The sequence below is a fragment of the Arvicola amphibius genome, chromosome 1 (assembly GCF_903992535.2).
Source record: "Arvicola amphibius chromosome 1, mArvAmp1.2, whole genome shotgun sequence".
NCBI classification, from domain to species: Eukaryota; Metazoa; Chordata; class Mammalia; order Rodentia; family Cricetidae; genus Arvicola; species Arvicola amphibius.
The window spans coordinates 141717003-141737505 of record NC_052047.1 but is presented as its reverse complement, the minus strand read 5'-3'; the positions used below and the strand labels follow the sequence as shown (position 1 = coordinate 141737505).

At 47.6% G+C, this 20503-nt stretch overlaps 1 protein-coding gene across 1 annotated transcript in view; it reads left to right on the top strand.

Moving 5' to 3' along the window:
• Positions 1-20503, top strand: part of Cfap46 (cilia and flagella associated protein 46) — an 87518-nt gene that overhangs the window by 43283 nt on the left and 23732 nt on the right. Inside the window, exons 28-39 of the mRNA XM_038312356.1 lie at positions 1823-1994; positions 2574-2779; positions 3293-3601; positions 3866-4015; positions 6279-6427; positions 7107-7205; positions 9198-9330; positions 10080-10226; positions 12741-12941; positions 13054-13160; positions 13857-14033; positions 15210-15345. Coding sequence (XP_038168284.1) covers positions 1823-1994; positions 2574-2779; positions 3293-3601; positions 3866-4015; positions 6279-6427; positions 7107-7205; positions 9198-9330; positions 10080-10226; positions 12741-12941; positions 13054-13160; positions 13857-14033; positions 15210-15345 — 1986 coding nt within the window. The remainder of the gene's footprint in view (positions 1-1822; positions 1995-2573; positions 2780-3292; positions 3602-3865; positions 4016-6278; positions 6428-7106; positions 7206-9197; positions 9331-10079; positions 10227-12740; positions 12942-13053; positions 13161-13856; positions 14034-15209; positions 15346-20503) is intronic.

The window sequence follows — 20503 nt, the reverse complement described above, 5'->3', positions numbered from 1 at the left end:
CTTCTTTCACTAAACATGGTCTCATTCTGTTAGAGTCACACGGTATTGTGTGACTGTCCTGAATTCTTTCTTGTGACTAAGAAGACATACTCCATACTCCATAGACACCCACGCACTTGGCTCCTTTGTTGTTTGTCAGGCCCTTGCAATGTTTCTGAAATCACTTGGCTCTTGTGAGCAGGGCTTTCGTGAACCTGCATGCACAGGTTAGTGTGAACCTGTGTTCTTGGTTCCCTTGAGAATGTTCCTAGGAGTGGAACTGATGAATCACACGTGACTCTGTGCTTAGCCAAAGAAGAGCCACCAGGTTGTGCCCTTGTGGACTGACCCTGTTCTTAGTATTGCTCATAGCACAACATTTCTAATTGGCATGAGGTCAATGTCTAGTTTATCTTCTGTCACTCATATTTACGATATTGTATCAGAAAGACCATTTTGATCTAAGGTTAGGAAGATACATTCTTTGTTTTCTTCTGAGAATTCTGTGACTGCAGACCTTCTGTCCAGGTGGCATGTCCATTCTGAGTTGGATTGTGTACAGGAGGCTGGTCCAGCCTCGTTCTCTAGCTGAAGACTCTCCACTCAGCCTTACACCTTTGGATGAGAGGAGCATCCTTTCGCTCCTCTTTAGCCACCCATGCTTGCCCACGCTTGCCCATACTTGCCCATGCTTGCCCGTGCTTGCCCACACTTGCCCAGCTTCTATCCAAGCCACAGCTTCCATGGCACATCCTGGACTCTCTCTCACCTCCGTAAGATGTCCCCTCCCACTTCCACCGGGATGCAGGTTCCAAGGGGCTACCTTAGGCCCTGACCCCTGCCTAGGGTTCACACCCTACCTGTCTCCCCAATACCCTGTGACCCCTTTCCCTCCCAGAAGCTTTGTTCCTCCTTCCTCATGAGACAGCATCCATGTCCAGATTGCTATGCCCCACCTGAGGCCACCACCTGACCTGCAGCACTTGTTTGTTTGATTTTCTTGCTTTGAACCCCACGCAGGGGCGGGCACGGGCTAGCCTCTCACGGGTACTCATTTGACGGGGAATGAGAAAGTACAGGCAAACACTCAGGAAAGCTACAGAGTCAACAAGAGAGACAAGAGGGCCGTGACTCTAGGTCCTGAAAAGTACGGGGGTGATGCCTTGAGGCTGGGCCAAGGAAGAGGCCTGGAAAGCAAGGGAGTATGTAGCAAGTCTACACACTAAAGCTCCCGGCTGTGCACAGGTCTCTGAGCTTTGAAGCTGGCCTGCAGTTTTCAGCAACCATAGGCCAAGTGCGTGCCATGTGCGTGCCATGCTACATCTCTGGCTGTAGTTTCCCTGACACCCCCTCCCACAGGCCCGCAGCTATATATAGAAGTATTCTCCACAGAAACGCCTGTCTTCACACAACAAGTCATGGAAGCTGTCAATAGTTGAAGCAAAAAGCTGTGCATGCACGGGGAACCAGGCATGGGGCCCTCAATAGAGGACCTAACCCCAGAACCACCCATTCAAGGTTTCAGATTAGCCCGACTACTTTGCAGGGAGCCCTGATCAGCATCTTCTGTGTTGTAATGGCGATTTGGAGAATTGTTAGGAAATACAGGGGCCAGGGGGACAGATACGCCTGGGGGATTTTACCAATTTTTTTTCCTACCACACTTCTGTCCACATCTGGGGCCCTCAGGGAACCTTGGTGGCAAGACCTATCTTCCTGGAAGGGGCCTCCACAGTGACTCCATGGTGACTCTAGGGTGGCATGAACCATCAGGACTTCCCCATGCTAATTAATGGCACATTGACCTGATTAGTGCCATATGCTTGTCTGTCTTGTCCCAAAGAAGCCAGAGAGCAACTGGCAGAAGGTAGATTACATCGTGGAGTTCAGTGAGTGGATGTATTACAAGCAGTTCCCTATGGAAGATGTGATTGCCCACCTCGAGTGGGCCATTGAGATTCTGCTATCCATGAAACCCACTGAAGACTCCCCTGAGCCAGAGCCCAAGACGGAAGGTGAGGGTGACCACGTTGGCTTCTCCTGATCCACATACTGTAGGCCCTATCTGGGCCCAGGACAGCTGGACGTAGTGGGACTGTTGCTGGGCCACCAATGTCCGCTGGTCTGGTACAGGCTTGCCATCATTTTTGGCTCACAGCAGTTAGGAATAAGGGAAAGAGACAGAATGGGAAAGTTCCAGAACTTGTGTGAAGAAATAGCTGTAACTAACTCATCCAGATGAATGCAGCAGTTTCAGCACGCTAGGAACAGAGCAGAGCAGGCCAGCCTATGGCCTATTCGGACAGAACACCAGCTAGGCACCCGCACGGGTAGCAAGCCCAAGGCCAGCAGCCCTTTGCTTCCCAGAAAATGGGTCTCTTGGATTCCTGGACTCAGAGAAACAAGTCTGGGACACAGGACAGGCAGAGCAGAAGGTAACCCTGCTGGAGAAACTCCAGTCTGGGGCAGGCAGCAGCACACCTCCAGGCACCTGGTGACGGGTCAGCATCACAGATCAGAAGGGGAGAAATCTGGGGCTTGCAGGAGCCTAAGCCTGTTCAGAGCCCCAGACTCACTCCCACCATGTCTTGCAGGGCAGGCCTCCCCTGCCCTGTCTCCCACAGGGAGTGCAGTGTCCTCGAATCTGGAGACAGTCTCCTTGGACCAGTTTCGAAGTGTGAGGCAGTTGGAGGCCTTGGCCCGTGTGCACATCCTTCGGGCCTTGATAGTGTCCCCAAGCGCCTCTTCCTATGAAGACGACTGCTTCATGGCCTACAGTTTCCTCAGGCACATCTGGAAGGTGAGGCAGGCTGGAGATGTGGTGCCAGACAGTGCGGGTCCCCAATCCCATCCTCCAGCCTCTGGGAGGAAACTCTGAAGGGCTTGCCGCTGCTGTTTTCTTTGTTTAAATCATCATAGCATTTTTCAAAGAAATCAGAACCTTCCCAGGTACTCTGTGAAGGCCTTTGAGAAGCACACAGACATGCAGACACTTTTCTCTTCACCGTTCACCTCGTGCTCTGTGCTGAAAGATAGGCCAGCATCTCTCTTGGTCCTGCCACACTTGTGTTCTGGAGGTTCCTCGAAGAGGATGCTCCCCAAACCCACCCCAGCTCTGCTGCCCGTCCACCATGAAAGCTTGTAGGTCCAGGCAACTGACCAGACTTGCTCTGTCCTGTGGGGTCTCCTGGGTTTGACCATGGCTGAGCAACACCCTCAGATCCAAGAGCGACCTCCCCCCCAGGTGCAGAAAAGGGAGAGATACGCTCTGCTGTTTAAGCTCCAAGTTCATGTTTTCTCCCCCTCCCTCCAGATTTCCTTGATATCAGGAGGAAAACTAATTCCAGAAAAAACTTTACAAGTACCTAGTTCACAATTGTTACCGTTAAAAAAGGAGAAGGAACGGGGGAAAGAGAAGGAGAAGGAAAAGGAACAGGGGAAAGAGAAGAAGAAAAAGAAGGAACGGGGGAAAGAGAAGGAGAAGGAGACAGAGAAGGAGGAGGAGAAGGAACGGGGGAAAGAGAAGGAGACAGAGAAGGAGAAGAAAGAGAAGGAGAAGAAGGAACGGGGGAAAGAGAAGGAGAAGGAAAAAGAGAAGGAAAAAGTCAAGGACATGAAACAGGTGAGGAGCGGGCGACCTGGTGTATCCTCACCTGAGGTGGGAGCTGGAGGGTAACCCCCAACTCCACTGCATCCATGTTGGGGGTCTTTCAATTGTCCCATGCCTCAGCTTCCCATTCTGTAAGGCATGCTATCCCAACCCTGGGCCACAGCCTCCATCCACTGTGCCAGAGGCTGGCATCCTGTCCTCTCCATATTGTGCCACAGGGGCATCCGTTTCAGAACTCCATGTTTTACAATAAATCTTGCTTTCTCTCATTCACAGATCTCAACCCCAGTTCCCAACAAGCCACCCGATGATATCCCCACCAGCATAGACGCGTGGGCCTCCTACTCATGCCCCGAGGATCTGTTGTCTGTATTCAGGCAAGACAGGAGTGACTCCACTATTAACTCCTCAAGTTTCCAGAAGCCGGTGAGTGGATCTGAGAAGCCAGCCAGGTCTTTGCCACAGGGCTGGCAAACCCAACCTCCCTTCCTCAAAGCTGAAAGTATTACCAAAGAGAGACCCATGAGACAAAGGTTTCATAGAAAGGGTTAAAAGGGAGCTGTTTTCTGCCTTTAGCACCCACAGCCACAAGGCTCCCTCTCGTCTGCACCCTCTTTCTTCCTAACAGCTGCCAACATCCATGAGAAGCCCCGTCCTGCTACATCCATACCCAGGTACACATACTTAGTCTTGGCACTGTTTCTGCCTGCTGTCATAGCTCCATGAACTAGGCAGCAATGACCACAAGAAACACAGAAACTCGGTATCGGCAGGAACTTGGTCCCTCTGGATGCTTCACCCCACCCCATCTCTACCACCAAGGCCACACAACCTCTCCTCTCTAGCAAATCCAGCACTTGTAGAGACCTCCAAGGTTATACACTCAGGGCTGTACCTTGGACAGAGCCTCACCCTGGTCGTAGAGCATCATAAATACCTTTGGATGCAAAGTCAGACTCAGAAGTTCCATGTATTAGGACTCCATGTTCTTAGGGGTCCACGGCCCAGCCACCTTCTTCTGCCTTGTTGGGGCTTCATGGGGATAGAACTGTTTGGCATATTCCTCTTGGTCAGTATGTTGGTAGGGTTCACCCATGCTGTTTGGGGACAACTATTTTTAGTCTTTTTCAATGCTGCAGTTCCCACTGCAGTGAACAGGCCTTAGTGAGCCTGCCCAATCCCCTGCTAATGGACATCATACTTGTGGTTCCTCCAAATGAAGCATGTGTGAACACTGGTGCCCATGTTGCTGGACCACAGTATGGAAAACTTCCCAGTGGCAATGAACATTGCCAATTGACAAATCACATCCCAGGGTTGCCACTGCTGACTTTCATCCTTGTCCTTGCAAGGGGAGCTCCTGCTGCCCACGTCCTGGCCAGCCTGTGCTAGTGTGCATGTTTTGGCATCTCCCATGGCTACCGCGATGCTAGGTGCCCTGTCGGCCTGTCCTAGCCCTTTCTCTTTTGTGATGTGGCTAGCCAACACACTGCCATAATTTAGCAAGTTTTCTTTTTCTCTTGTGGAATTGAAAAAAAAATCACAGGCCTGTTCTGAGAGGGACATTCTGACTGTCCTGTATACAGTCACTTTGCGACTTGCCTTTCCTCCCGTGATGGGGTTTTCTGTGTACAAATGTTAACTTTAGTGTTATGAAAATCAGGAATCTTTTGCCCTGTGACTGGTGCTTCCTTCTGTCCTTTTTGAAAACAAAAACAAAAACAAACAAACAAAAAACCAGTTTCCTTTCCTGAGGTCAGAGATAGCATCCTCCTCCCCCCCCCCGCCCCAAGGCACAAATACCCTTCACCTGTATAGCCTAGTGTCAGATTCGGATAGAGTCTACCTTACATAGTCTGTGTGGACAGGAGCCAGGAACCACTCAGGATTGACACTAATCCTGGGAATTAGCTGTTTTTTTTTCTCCCCTAGATACCCAGTTGTATACATATATGAAGAAATTCTGTATTTGGTGGATCATCAGTTTTAACTGGAAAAAAACTAAATGAAATATGAAATTAATGAATTAATGGTTGCATCTCTTGTGCAGATCTTTAACAATACTCTGGTGCTGACAGCCACAGCATTGCATATGACAAAGCAAAACTGTAATGACAGATAGGGAAGAGGGCACCCCACAAACTTGCAAAACCCTTGCTGAGTGCTGGCATGCAGGCAAAGCTGGGTATATTAGCTAACTTTTCTTGCTGTTGTGACCAGAATACCAAAGCAACTTAAAGGAGAAAGCATCTGTTTTGGCCCACAGTTTGAGGGTACAGTCTACCCTGGTGGGGAAGTCACAGAGGCAGGAACTTGAGGCAACTCATCACAATCCATCAGCATTCAGGAAGCAAAGAGCAATGAATGGTCCATGCCAAGCCAGCCTCCTCATTATGCAGTCCAGGATCCTAGTCCATGGCATAGCCCCGCCCAAGACCCTAGTCCATGGCATGGCCCCGCCCATACTTAGCATGGGTCATCTCACTTCAGTTAACCTAATCAAGATAACCCTTTACAAAAGAAACCCAGAGTCTCTAACGTACTTTAGATCATCTGTCCTAGGCATGCCCAGACTCGTCTCCTAGGTGATCCTAATCATGTCAAGCTGACATCAGCATTAGCCATCTCTCTAGGGGACTAGTGTGCTACCCTGCCTGTGACCACACCCATTTGCTATGTGTTGATGCAGACGTACAGTTTGTACTACATAGACCATTTGGTCAAAGCCCTGCAAAAGATGTACCTTCACGAGCTCAGCATCCCGATCCTGCAGCTGGCTGTGCTCATTGCAGATGTTGTGGTGGAGAGCAAGAGCCTCGCAGACCTCTACCACCTGCGGTTGGTATCTCTCCTTCACTGAAGTGGTGAGAGCGGCAGTTTGCCCAAAGCAATATAAAAACAAACAGTGCCTTAGATATTAATTCTGTAGCTGACTGTATAAATAATAAATCCCCAAGCCAGCTGGACAGTGGAATGGTTACCTTTATTGTAAAGCTTCACCTGCTGCTTAGAGAGTACCTTTTTTCCCAGGAGACACATACTGGGGTATTTAAGGATCAAGGGACACTATACTTCCCATCAAGGGTCTAGGAGGAGGAGAAATGGAGGAGACAGTGGTAAAGAGAACATGTCGACACTCAGGGGAGGAGGAACACACAGATAACGCTTGAGTGTGTTTGCATGGCTATGGCCAAATAAAGTGTTTTAAACAAAACCTCAGCTGAATTTCCTGCTGGAGGCTATGGCAGGGTTTGGCAGAGTCCATATGGGTACCTGGCTGTTAACCTCTAAAGATGTCCCAAGATGTACCCATAGGGAGTAAAGTATGTGAGTGAATGACAGAGAAATTACCACCTAAAGTTTCATAGAAACACCTAGCATGTTTAGTTAAAAAAATATTGAAACACCAAATACATTTGCTTTAGTTCCCCAGCCCCAATTAAGTACCCCAATCCAGGACTACTCTCTTTGGAGATGACTGCATCCGTGCCTCTTCCCTCCCCGTCTTCCCCCTCAGACTTTTACAGGTGTGCTCTGACCTGAGGTTGCACAACGCAGCAGCTCATCATGAAGAGGTGGTTGGACAGACATACATTGGGGACATGGAGCAGGCCAGGTGTGTGCAGCGCTTGCTTCCTTCTGGGTGTGGGACTCCTCTTTGCAGCAAAGTACAATCCAACAGCGCTGAGGAAACCCTAGCCCCGAGATGTGGCTTCTCTCAGTCCCAGGCCTATTACAGCTACTGGATCCTCAGTCTGGGCTTGGAGGTCCTGGAGGCAGTTTCCAGGAAGGAGTACCTGGGAGGGCAGCACAGAGAGAAGTATGAGTGTCTCCTCCTTGGTTTTCATCGCAGGTTTGGGGACTACCAAGCTGTGGGTGCTCCGCAGGGGAAAGGGAAGAAGGGTCAACAGGACAGTATGGGGATGGCTGTCCTTCACCAGTCCCAGGGTCCTCCCAGGGGGTGCTGGAAGTGATGGCACTGAGTGACACACATATTTGGTTTTGGGTTTTTGGGTTACTCTGAAGCTCTTGTGGTTGGCTGATAGTAGGCTGTCCAACAGTTAAATTAACCAATTACAGATTTTGTAGCAATCCTTTTCAGACTTAGAGACCACCTAAGAATATTTAAGAATGTATACATAGTCATATTATTGTTGATTGTTGCAATGTGACCCCCCCACACACATAAATTATATGATCATTGTGCAAATTTTAGAAAACAGGTAAGGGAGAGAATAAATGTCACTGCGGGCTCCATCCCTTGGCAGCAATCCCTTGGGGTTTTGCCATTGCATGCTGGATCAGTCATGAAAATGTAATTCCGCTGCATACACTTTTCCCTCTGCAGCCTTTGGCAGTGAATATCTGTCTACAAAACCATTTTCGTGTTCTTAGCACAGTCATTTCTCTGTGCATCCCTGCACTGACTGGGAGATGTTTGCTGAGGGGGTTCAGAAATGCAGTCGCCAAGCCCTGGAGAGGCGCCTGCCTCTTCCTGCTCTTGGGTTCACTCTGAGAATCCTGCTGTGAGGTACGGGAGGCACTGCAGGTGGGTTGCAAAAGAAGAAGGGTAACCGAGACTGACAAGAAGGGTTGGTGCCAATGGTGATGCAGGGCTGGAGATGCAGAGAGCCCTCAGAGCCCTCAGTTTCAAGAGTAGGCAGCCAGGGAGCCCTGGCCAATTGGATGAGCGAGACATTTAGGGATCTGTGACGGGACATCACTGGGGTGAAAGTGTTGGATGCTCTGATGGGAAGAACCCATCAGAGTTGTATGAGTGAGAATTTGGCTAGACTGGGTTGAATGCTGTGATGCACTGGCCCACCTCCCAGGAGACCACTCTGGATGTAGTATGGTGGGTGACTCAGAACTGAGGTAAGTGGTGAGGGAGGAGGAGCAGCTTGGGTAGAGGGGCCATGCGGCTGCTTTGTGGGAAACTCTGAGCGCTAAGTGGCTTTTACCTATTTGGAGGGGTACCAGAGGCAGGTCTGCTCTTCATACACTAAGCTTGAGAAGCTCGTTAAACTACACATCAGCTCGTCAGACAGCTGCAGAGAGAACAGGGGGTTGGTGTGGTTCCAGGACCCAGACTGCTGCCCAACTGGAGACTGGCTTTCGTAGTCACGTGTTGACTTAGTTTGGGTTTTGGTTGCTGTGCAAAGACGCCATGTTCCCGGCAAAATTTACAAAGGAAAGCATTTAATTGAGGTGGCAGCTTACAGTTTCAGAGGTTCAGTCTATTATTATCATGGTGGGGAGCACAATGGTGTGTAGCAGACATGGTGTTGCAAAAATAGCCAAGTGTCCTACATCTTGCAACAGAAAGTTGACTGTAGTCACACTGAGAGAAGAAGCTTGAGAACAGAGACCTCAAAGCCCGCCCCCACATTGACACACATATTGCAACAAGGCCACACCTATTCTAACAAGGTCATGCCTCCTAATAGTGCCATGCCCTTTGGGGGCCATTTTCTTTCAAACCACCACGTGTGGGAATCGTAGCTTCTCCTGGTTGTGTTAGCTCATGTTTCTTTGACTCTAAATGAAACTCACCAATGTCACCAGCCATTGCAATTCTTTTGTTTTGATGCTATTTCACCTCATCTAGCTGCCGAAAAGAGATTGCATTTAAGAGAGAGAGGAACAAGGAACCTGTGATAGAAGAAAGCCAACCAGCCCTGCATGAGCAGCTGGCTCCAACCTGCTCTGAGGAGGTGAAGCCACTAATAGCTCAAGACAAGGTAGGCTGGCACTACCCCAGTGGGATCCACAGGCCAAAGGTGACACTGACTTAGCCTGACTCTGCCACAGTGGGGTCCAAAACCTAGAGGTGACATCAGCTTGGCTGCAGTGTAGGCTTGGCCTAAGAGTCAGAGAGCCACCATTCATTTCTGAAGTGCTCACTGCATACACTTTAGGTATGGCTTTAATGGGAAACTCAGAGACCTGACCAAGTTTGTCCTACCCTGGGACCCTGAATTTTCTCAGGGAAGGCAAAAAAATTATTTGTAAAACAGATCACCTGGGGCCTGAGCAGCAACTTAAAGCATCAGCAGGCTGGAAATATAGTGTAATCGTTTACCTAAACTATTTAAGGCCCTGGGCCCAGGCAAGAGGAAGTAAAATGGGAGAGGATTTCTGCCAAGAAGAGTACATCCAAGGGGGTCTGACTAGACAGACTCTCGCTGTCCTGTCACCAACTGGCTGTCTCCTTCAGTCCACAAACAGGAGAAAAAGCCATCCCAAAGAGTTCCTCAGAGTGCCAACTCTGTGAGCCTGTTAAAGTCAGTACTTGGGGCATGGTGGAAAGTGCCCAACATGAGGCTTGTTTTGGGACCTGAATTCAGAACAGATGAGGGTCAAGGACTCAGTGAGCCATCCGCAATGGGGGTAAGGGATGCTGACAGGTACATAGGACAAAGAGAGAAGAGCTTATCATGGTGGGACACAGACCGGGGACAGAGTTTCTTAGGGACATGGTGTCTCACAGATTTTGAAGATAAATGGAGATACTGGCAAGGGCCTGGATGGAACATCCTACCCCCAGCTGTGGATGCTCAAAGGGGAGGTTCTACTGGAGCTGGATCTGTACCAACCAGCACGGCTGCTCTTGGCAGAAGCCCAGCAGACATTCCAGGTAACAGGACTCACCCATCTCCATTGAAGCCATCTTGACCTGGGCCTGAACTCTTCATATGTATTCTTACTCCTCATCTAAGGACTTTCAGGGGCACCTGGCTTCTCAGAGTCTCCATTGAGTCCCCCAAAAGGCTTGAGTTAGCATCCTTCCACAGAACACTGCTCAGGGTCCAGCTCTCTATAGACTTGGAGCTTTGACTGTTTTTCTCTAAGAAGCTGCTTACTAGAGGAACTTGCACCCAGACCTGGGGACCCAGTACCCACTCACTCCCTAGATTGACGTTTTGAGTCTCAAGTTCCAAACTACACTTGGCAGGGATTTTTCTCTCCTGGACTCTGACCCCAGTGAAAAGCTGACCTTGGACAATCTGGACAGAAGAAGCTATTTGTGTTGTCTGCTCTAATGATGCCATTCTCCCAAGTTACAATCCCCATGACTCCCCCAAACCCCTGCAGACAGACTTAGAATTGCTTTCAGTGGGATGATGAGGCCAAGATCCTGACACAACCAGCCTGTGGCTTATTCTGAAGAATTCAAGGACTAGAGGAAAATTCAGCAATGAGAGAAAAATTCAGTATTACCAGAAAGCTGTGAGCCCAGGCCCTGGTCCATACAGTGAGAGCAGGGGTGCAGTTACCAGAGAGAGGCCAGGCATGTAAGTAGCAGGGGTGGGACAGATGTGCAGGTGCTGGAGTAGGGGAACAGCTGTGCAGATGTCAGGGATGAGAAAGATGTGCAAGTGCTAGAGATGCGACAGATGAACAGGTGCAGGGAAGAAGACAAGGGTGAAGGCACTGGACAGGGAAGAGATGCGCAGGCATCAAAGAAAGGGGCAGGTAAGGAGATACCAGGGAAGGGAAAGATGTAGACGACCAGGAAGGAACAAGTCGAGCAGACAGATGTTCAGGTACCAGGGAGCGAGCGGAGTGTCTTAGTTAGGGTTTCTGTTGCTGCAAAGAAATACCAAGACTAAAATACAATAACCAAGTTGGGGAGAAGAGGGTTTACTCAGCTCACACTTCACATCGCTGCTCATTGTAGAAGGAAGTCAGGAAAGGAACTCAGACATGGCAGAAACCTGGAGGCAGGAGCGGATGCAGAGGCCATGGGAGTGAGTGCTGCTTACTGTCCGGCTCCCCGTGGCTTGCTCAAACTGTGCCCAGCCACCAGAGCCACCCAGCCCCAGGATCTGTGTACTGGAAACCCGGCCTTGGTTGGAGATGATCCTACTTGTGTGCTAGCCTTGTTCTCTGGGCCCGTTAGGCACCTGACTCTCCCACCTTGGAGCTCAGCACCCTCCTGACAGGATCTGGTCCAGAATCTAGAAATACTCTTGTATAGAAGGAGGTCACCTTCTACCCTCATCCAGCCTGTTTGTCCCGTGGATCTGGAGTCCAGCATCCTCTCTCACCAGCGCAAGGAAGTTCAGGGCACGGAATCCAGGTGGGACAAGTGTTGGTCAGGATTGCAGATGCCTGGTCCAGCTGATCCCACTGATCAATGAGATTTGAATATGTAAATAATCTCGTGAGCCACCCTGACAGGGATGCTCACACCGCTCCCAGAACTTGCCTATGTCTACTCCACCTCACAGCACACTGATAGCACCCCATGGCTCAGCGGGGTTTGCGAAAGCGACCTATCTGTCTCTGTCTGAGCAGACACACGACTTCACATTTTCCCAGAAAGTAATGTCCTGTACCTTCCCATCATGAGGACAGCAGTGTCCGGCACTGTATGAGTCTTCACCTTCCCTTGGTGCTTAACATAAATCGCATTATTCGCCCTGGTGCTTGCCGCACAACCTCCCGGGATAGATGAGGTTGGGTGCTGTGAGCTGATGGAACCTTCTGGGCACCAAGTACTCTACACATAGACTTGCCCTTGGGCCTTGACTCCAGGAAGCCCTCTGCAAAGAGAGATCAGTGCCAGCAAGAACCTGGGAGGACTAAGGAGCCAGCCTTGTACTGCCCAGATAGGTCACCACACACCCTCCTCCAAAGAATACCCTCCGGCCCGCGTTTAGGCCTGAATTTCCTCAGGTCCAGGAAGAACCACAACTGGTTGTCTGTGGATTACCTGACCCAGCTGAGAAGAGCTACTGTCAAGTCCGTGCGTGCTGTCTCAGTTAGGTTTACTACTGCTGTGACGAAATACCATGACCACAACAACCTGAGGAAGAAAGGGTTTATTTGGTTTACACTTCTATATCACTATTTATCAAAGGAAGTCAAGACAGGAACTCAGAAAGGGCAGGGACATGGAGGCAAAAAGTGTTGCAGAGGCCATGGGAGGATACTACTTACTGGCTTGCTCAGCCTGCTTTCTTGTAGAACCTCAGGTAGCAGGGCTAAAGGTGCTACCAGTATGACCAAAAACTTTTGCAGGCTGAGTCCTATGACTCCCGGAGCACACTTGGCACTCCTGAGGGCTATCACTCCCAACTAGTGCCTATGCCAACGTACATGGAGCTGCCCACGTACGTTGCAAATTGTCTCTTCCTGCTTTTAGGAACTAGGTGATAACTGCTCAGAAGCACAGTGCCTGTTGCTTCTAGCACAGTTGGCCAATAAAGAAAAGAACCATGGACAAGCTATGCTCATAATTGAGAGGGCCCAGCAGCTAGGTGGAGCCGAGGAGTTCTGGTACAATTCAACCCTGGCTCTGGCTGAGGCCATCTTATCCTCTGCAGATGACGAAAAAGAAATCACAGTGAGTCGCGGTACCCAGTGGACAATGAGGGAGGCTTGGGGGAGGGTATGTGCTGAGGTCTTGTCCCCAAGCCCTGCTGAGTGACTTGGTGGCATGTGATCATCACATCCAGGTTTGCAGACTGTTTCAGAAACTCATAGATACCTTCAAGGTCCTCCAGCATGAAAGGCCAAACCGAGTGTCCCTGCTAGAATTCTTCATCATGGAGCTGGAAGCCAGGTAATGATGCCTCGTGTGCCAAAGCTATGGCTGCTTCCCCCACACATTCCCTCTCATGTTATACGTGTCAAAGCTAGGAAGGCTTAGACTCAGTGGAACCATGAGTCCCTTCCCTGCTCTGTGTGTCCCATGCATCCTCAGCTTCCTCTAAGGAACAGACCTTCCTTCTACCATGTGCCTCAGAGGAGTCATGGCTTCCTCCCAGACAGCCCACATTTCCACAGTGTCTTTCCGATGACTCCTGGAGCCTCTGGTCTCTGTCAGAGAATCCCCCCACCCCTGCTCTTCCACACATGCCAGTACAGACTTCAAGTCCCGTCACAGGCCCTTTCCCAGGAATCCTCTGAGCTCACTGACCACAGACGCAGGGATCCTTGCCTGCTCTAATTCCTCTCTGGAAAGTGCTGTGCGCTATGGGTCCTGATGTGAGTCTGTAAGCAGCCCCACATCAGCATCCTTTTCCTGTTTTCCAGGGGTGAACCCGATACTTGGGTGGGATTGCTAGATTCTAACTTCACTGATCCAGAGCCATGGCTGCATGACATCAGTCTTGGGACAGAAAGTCTCATTGGTATTTGATTCAGTGTCCCTGAGTGGGCCCTGGGCAGAAGAAGGGTTGCTGTGGTCTTGGGCTTTTGAATCTGGTGTGGAAAACTTCAGTCTCTACCATCCTGAGAAGTTGCCTGTCTCTAACAGGTGTGTGGAACTTCAAACTCAACTTGCCTGCTACCTGGTGAACAAAGAACTTCTTGAGTACCCCTTTTTGCTGTTAGACCTGGAGAAGCAGCTGTTGGAAGTCCAAGAAAACCTTATTCTCAGTGGCAACAGGAAAAAATGTGTCGACTTAAAACTAGAGCATGCAAGGATAAAGAAGTAAGGGCATCATCACCCCCTCCAACCACACCACTGGAGCTGCCGGAGGTTCCGCCCTCTGAGCAGGGTCCACCTTTGAGCTCCCAAAGACAGACCCTCTCCTCCTCAGCCCCAGACATGGCCAGACCCAGCTCCCTCCCCATCCTCCCTGCCAACCCACCACTGCCATCCTGCAGGGTGGCACAGCGGTTCCTACTATTGCCACAGGTGTGTTTTCCAATGGCTGTGCCGCTCTCCTCTCACGGCAGCCCCCAGTGCTTCTCACAGCGTCTCTGCCCACTCTGGGTACCCACAGTTCTTTACACACAAGCAATCCTGCGTAGGTATGAGCCTGCCTTCAGGAGTCATGATCAGCCAACGCCCAAGTCACAGCCATTACTCAGGGTGTACTGCAGCACCATTGTGGGCCCCCAGGGAGGCAGGAAAGTAGGTGACTGAGCCAGCAGGTGGAAATTGGCGCGTTACTTCATCAGACACCTCTCAAGCCGAGATTCCTTAGAAATGAAATCTTACTTTGCATATACTCCATCATTCCAAATGTTCAACATTGTGATTTAAAATGTATTTAGAAGGCTGGGGAGACGGCTCAGTTGGTAAACCACTTGCCTTGCAAGCCAAGGGCTTGAGTTCATTCCTCATAACCCATATAAAGAAGCCAAGAACAGTGGCGTGCATTTGTAATGCCAGCACTGGGGAGACAGAGACAAGTGGATCCTTGGGGAATGCTGGCTAGCAGTGTAGCCTACGTGGTGAGTTCTAGCCCAATGCGACACCCTGTCTCCAAGGGATGGATGACACCTGAGGAACAGTGCCAGGGTTGATCTTTTACCTCCACATGCGCATACATGTACCTGTGCACAAAAATGAATAAATTTACATATACATTGAAAACGAATAAATAAAATTTACTGAAAATACCTTTTGTGTAAAACACGTAATTGTAAAATTTTAGGTACTGATAAAATGTATATAATTATGTAGAAATTGTTTTATAATATTATACAACATATAATTATAGTGTGTTATATAATATATAATATGCTATAATACTATATATGTATGAAATACTATATATGTATCCCATCTATATGTATTATATGTTAATCAGTATAAGACATGATATATTAATTATCTTTAATATCTTTGTTCTAAATTCCACTCTTATGTTGTATAAAGGTTATGTGCTCAAAGGGAGAAAAATGAAGAACAAAAAACTGCCTATCGCCTGGAAGTCTATGACTTGTCCCAGAAGGCTATAGCTGAGGAAGAAGAGCTATTTCACAGAATCCAGGGGATACTGTCCCTTCACGATGTAAGTATGAGCCTGCACATCGCAGTCATTTCTGTGTACAGGACAGCACTGCCTGACAGATATGCCCTTAAACAAAACCAACCAAGCATGATGGATCATGCCTGCAATCCTATCACTTGGGAGTAGCACAACTAATGAGAACCAGGAGACAGAAACTGGGGCTCAAACTGAAGGTCAGAAAAGCAAAGCAGCCAGCCACTGGCTCTTACCTCTACCTCAGTCCAAAATGGCGATCTTGCCTCCAGGAATCTCAGAATGAGACTGTGTCTGAGAGCTGTCTCCTCCTGTCTTCTATTCCTCCCTAGTGCTGGGATTAAAGGCGTCCACCACTACCACCCAGTTTCTGGGGCAAACTAGTATGGCTACTGGGATTAAAGGTGTTTGTCACCACTGCCTGGTCTGTAAGGCTAAGCAGTGGGGCTGTTTTAATCTCTGAATTTCAATCAAGCTTTATTTATTAGAATACAAATGAAATATCACTACACTTGGAAAGCTGAGGCAAGAGGATGGGAGTTCCAGGCCAACCTAGTGAGAACAAAAAACTGCCTATTGCCTGGAATAGGCTCCCCAGTGAGGCCCAGTCCTAATAAACCACACACACACACACACACACACACACACACACACACACATTTTCACAAACCCATATACAAGGACTGGGGACCTAGTTCAGTCAGGAACTAGGTATTCTCTGGGCCTACTGGGCCTCAGTACCTTCCCCAGATCTGATCCAGAAAGTGGAAATTCTCTTGTATAGAAGAGCTCACCTTCTACCCATTGAACCTTTGAACCCATATAGCAAAAGAAGTAAATGTGCTGGCTGTGCTTGTCATTCCTGCACTGGAGAGGAGATGGGGGATCCCTGGGCTCACTGGCTAGGCATCCTGGCATGCTCAGCAAGGTCCAAACCAGCAAGAGACTGTGTCTCAGAACAAAGCTGTCCACTGGCCTCCACATGAATGTCCACACACATGCCCACACATTTGCACTGAGCATGCGCACATATACAAGCACCTACATACATTATATGCATATTTGAATATATATATATATATATATATATATATATATATATATATATATATATATCACAGAGCACAAAGCACCTGATTTTTCACTTGTTGGCCAAGATAGAGTAACAGTAACCAGACTCTTGCACCAATACAAAGCATTTAAAAAAAGAAAAGAGACAAAACACAAGGATTTTCGTAACCCCATACATCAACCATGCCAGTTAGTGATCCCTGTGGTTAAGTCCCAGCTAACTGCAGCTACAGAGCTAGAACCAGGTAGAGCCTAGATGAAGGCCTGAGTCAAGGAGATTGAGTCCTAGAGTCTAGAGAGAGGAAGGCAAAACAGAGCCCACGTGAGAATGCTGTTCACAGACGTGTAGGGGATACCCCGAGTGCCTAAAGACTAGTCACAGGTTCATGAAAAAAGGAAGCTGCCCAAGACTGGGAAAGAACCACATGGAAGGATTACAGAAAGCACACTGGTGCTGATTGGGGGTTCTCGGAAGTGGGGTGGGAGAGGCTCCAACACCTGAGCACAAAGGGCCTGACCTCAGAATTTGGCAGTAAGTAAGTGAGTGAACCCTACCATGCACTGCCTACAAGAAGGCCATTATGGACATAAAGACAGAGCTAAAGAGAAGAAAAGTCAAATGCTGGAAGGAATATTCCATGCAAATGCTGATCGAAGGACAGCTGCAAACATGACCAGGAATGAAAAGATTCACCACATAGAGGAAACTAACCAAGAAGAAAGCTATCCTAAACATTATGACCATGATAGGAGAGCTTTAAAAGCAAACATTGATCTTGAAAAAAAATGGTAACTCTATTAGAGCCAAAAGCTTCAGTATCCTTCTCTTCAATTATCAGTAGAACAAGTAAACATGAAATCAGCAAAGAATGAGAAGATTGAAATATTATCAACCACCTGACCCAACAGACATTTTTTAATGTTTCACTCAGAATACTGGAATACATTCTCACACAAACGTGGACTGTCTGCCAACATAGTCTATACTCTGAACATAAGATGAATCTCATTAAATATGAATATGAATAATACAGAGGATTGTACGGAATTAAATTGGACATCAAAGCCAGGAAGTAAGGGCTGAAGAGATGGTTCAGAGGTTAAGAGCACTGGCTGCTCTTCCAGAGATCTTGAGTTCAATTCCCAGCAACCAAATGGTGGCTCACAATCATCTATAATGAGATCTGATGCCCTCTTCTGGCCTGCAGGCAAACAAGCAGACAGAACACTGTGTATATAATAAATTATTAAATCTTTTTTAAAAAACAAACAAACAGGAAGTAGAGTAGAAAAAGCCATAGACACAGAAAACAGACTAGTGGCTTCTGGGGGACAAGGACAGGAACAAGAAGTGATGGCTAGTGTTAGTATCCAGGCTAGGATCTGGGTTTCCTTGTAGAACAAACACTGTGGGTTTCTCATGTGCTACTGACTTGCATACTTCAGTGATTAAACTTATTTTATTTTATGTGTATTAGTGTTTTGCCTGTGAGTATGTATGTGCACTACACGTGTGCCTGGTGCCCATATAGGTCAGAAGAAGGTGTTAGATCCCTTAGAACTGGAGTTACAGACAGCTGTGAGCCACTGCATGGGTGCTGGGAATCAAACCTGGATCCTCTGCAAGCATAGCAAGTGCTCTTAACCACTGAGTCATCTCTCCAGCCTTCATACTTCATATTTGTTGATTCATTTATGTTGCCTTTACCTCCGATTAAAAAATTATTGTGTGCATGGGAAGCCCTTAATGTCTAGAATATGAGTAGACTAAAGCCAGCAACTCTAGGTCACGGAAGAAGCCAGGGACAGAATGTTTTGAAATGGAGGGCAGAAAGGACATCAAGGAGCTTAAGATGTCATCATTATAGTACGTGGGGGGCCTGGAGCACCAAGCGCCTGAATAATAGCAATAATAGTAATGGGCCAGAAGTCAATGAGCCTCCACCTTAAAAACAAAGAGCAAACTGAATCCTGAACAAGTAGCAGATGGGAATTGAAGGTGGAGCAAAAAAGTCACTGAAAATCCGAAACAACCCCCAAGCCAAATGAAATCCACGAAACAAGAATTGTCAAGACCTTGGATATCCAAGGGTAGTCTCTGAGCTGAGGTTCAAACTCACTGCAGCTCCTTAAAGGAGAAGGTCACACAGCTGGGCACACACCTTTAATCCCAATATTCCAGAGGTAGAGGCAGGTAGATCTCTATGAGTCCAAGGTCAGCCTGGTCTACAAAGAGAGTTCCAGGATAGCCAGAGTGGTTACACAGGGGGGAAAAAAAAAAACTGTCTCAGAAACAATAAAATTAAATTAAAGGAAAAAACAAAACAACAGAGAAGATCACTAAAGTCAAAGCTGGTTCTTTGGGACAGATCAGCGGTAAACTGAGTCAGACTTATCAGTCTGTCAAGATTTAAGTGCCAAATACCAAATATGAGTGACCTAGCCCTGCCATGGACTCTGCCCATGTTCAAAGAACAGTGAGGTGACATGTGAATTTTATAAGTTAGGTGAACTAGACCCACACTTGCAGTGCCCGCTCAAAAAGAAATAACTCTATAGCAACTCTATGAATGAGGGGAATTGAGTCTGTAATTTAAAACCTTATCACAAAGCAAATGTCAAGCCCAGGCAGATCTACTGCTAACTTCTACCAAATAGTTTTTCAAAATACCACCTCTAAGCAGATGATTTTAGAAGCTGAAAGGTAGAAAACATACATGAATTTTTCAATGCGACCAGTCTAACTCCAAAATAAGGTAAGGGAGGGCATAGTGGCACTCACCTTTAATCTGAGAATTCAGGAGGCAGAGGCAGAAGGAGCTCTGTGAGTTCCTGGCCAGCCTGGTCTATATAGTGAGCTCCAAGACAGTCAGGACTACATAGGGAAACCTTGCCTCAATTTAAAAAAAAGTTGAAGCCCAAACAAACAAACAGGCAGACCGGTGCTACACCTGAGCAGAGCTAACATACAAATGTAGCGCCATTTTTACTGGTGAAAGACTTCCCAATTCTCTTTTTGCTGCTAAGGACTAAGACAATATGTCTTACCACTTCTATTCAGCCTCATTCTGGGTGTTCTAGCCAAAGCAACAAGGCTAGGAAAGAAACTAAAACCAATCAGATTGAAAGAAGGGACAAGCAAGTAAAATACTTTATCACAATTGAAGAAGATACCGGAAAATGACAAGCTCTCCCATGCTCTTGGGTTGGTAGAATTAACCTAGTAAAAATGGCAATCTTACCAAAAGCAATCTACAGATACAGTGCAATCAATGCCCATCAAAATCCCAGCAAAATTCTTCACAGACCTTGAAAGAACAATACTCAACTTCATATGGAAAAACAAAAAACCCAGGATAGCCAAAACAATCCTGTACAATAAAGGAACTTCTGGAGGCACCACAATCCCTGACTTCAAACTCTACTACAGAGCTACAGTACTGAAAACAGCCTGGTATTAGCATAAAAAACAGACAGGAGGACCAACGGAACCAAATCGAAGATCCGGATATCAATCCACACACCTACAAACACTACTACTACAGACACTTTTTCATATATGCTGGCAATATAATTTTAAAGTATGAAAGGTCTAAAATAGCCAAGACAATTTCAAACAAGAGTAAAATTAGAAGCCCAATAGTACCTGACTTTAAACCCTGTTATAGAGTTTCAGCATTCAAGACTGTGTGCTTAGTGGGAAAACAAGCAAACAAACAAGCAAACAGATCTATGGGACAACCCTGAGCATCCAGAAATAGAGATACACATAGAATCTAACAGAGGCGCAGCTCCATGGACAGAGGCTTGTCTTTAGGTGATGCTAGAACAACAGGAAATGCACGTTCAAAAACCTGACCTTCCACTCACACGGCAGCCTGAGGTAGAAAATGGCCTCAAATGGATCAGAAACCTAAACCAAAAGCCCAGAACACACAGCAAAGTCCCTTGGTGATAAGATATTTAGCATAGGCGTGCACCTAACACATGATCCAATAAAAGGATCAATTGCTAAGTTGGTCTTTTCTTTAAGATAAACTACCAAGAAAAGGTGAAAAAACACAGACTGGAAGAAAACATTTGCAAATTCCGTTCCTCGACAGCAGTAACGGAT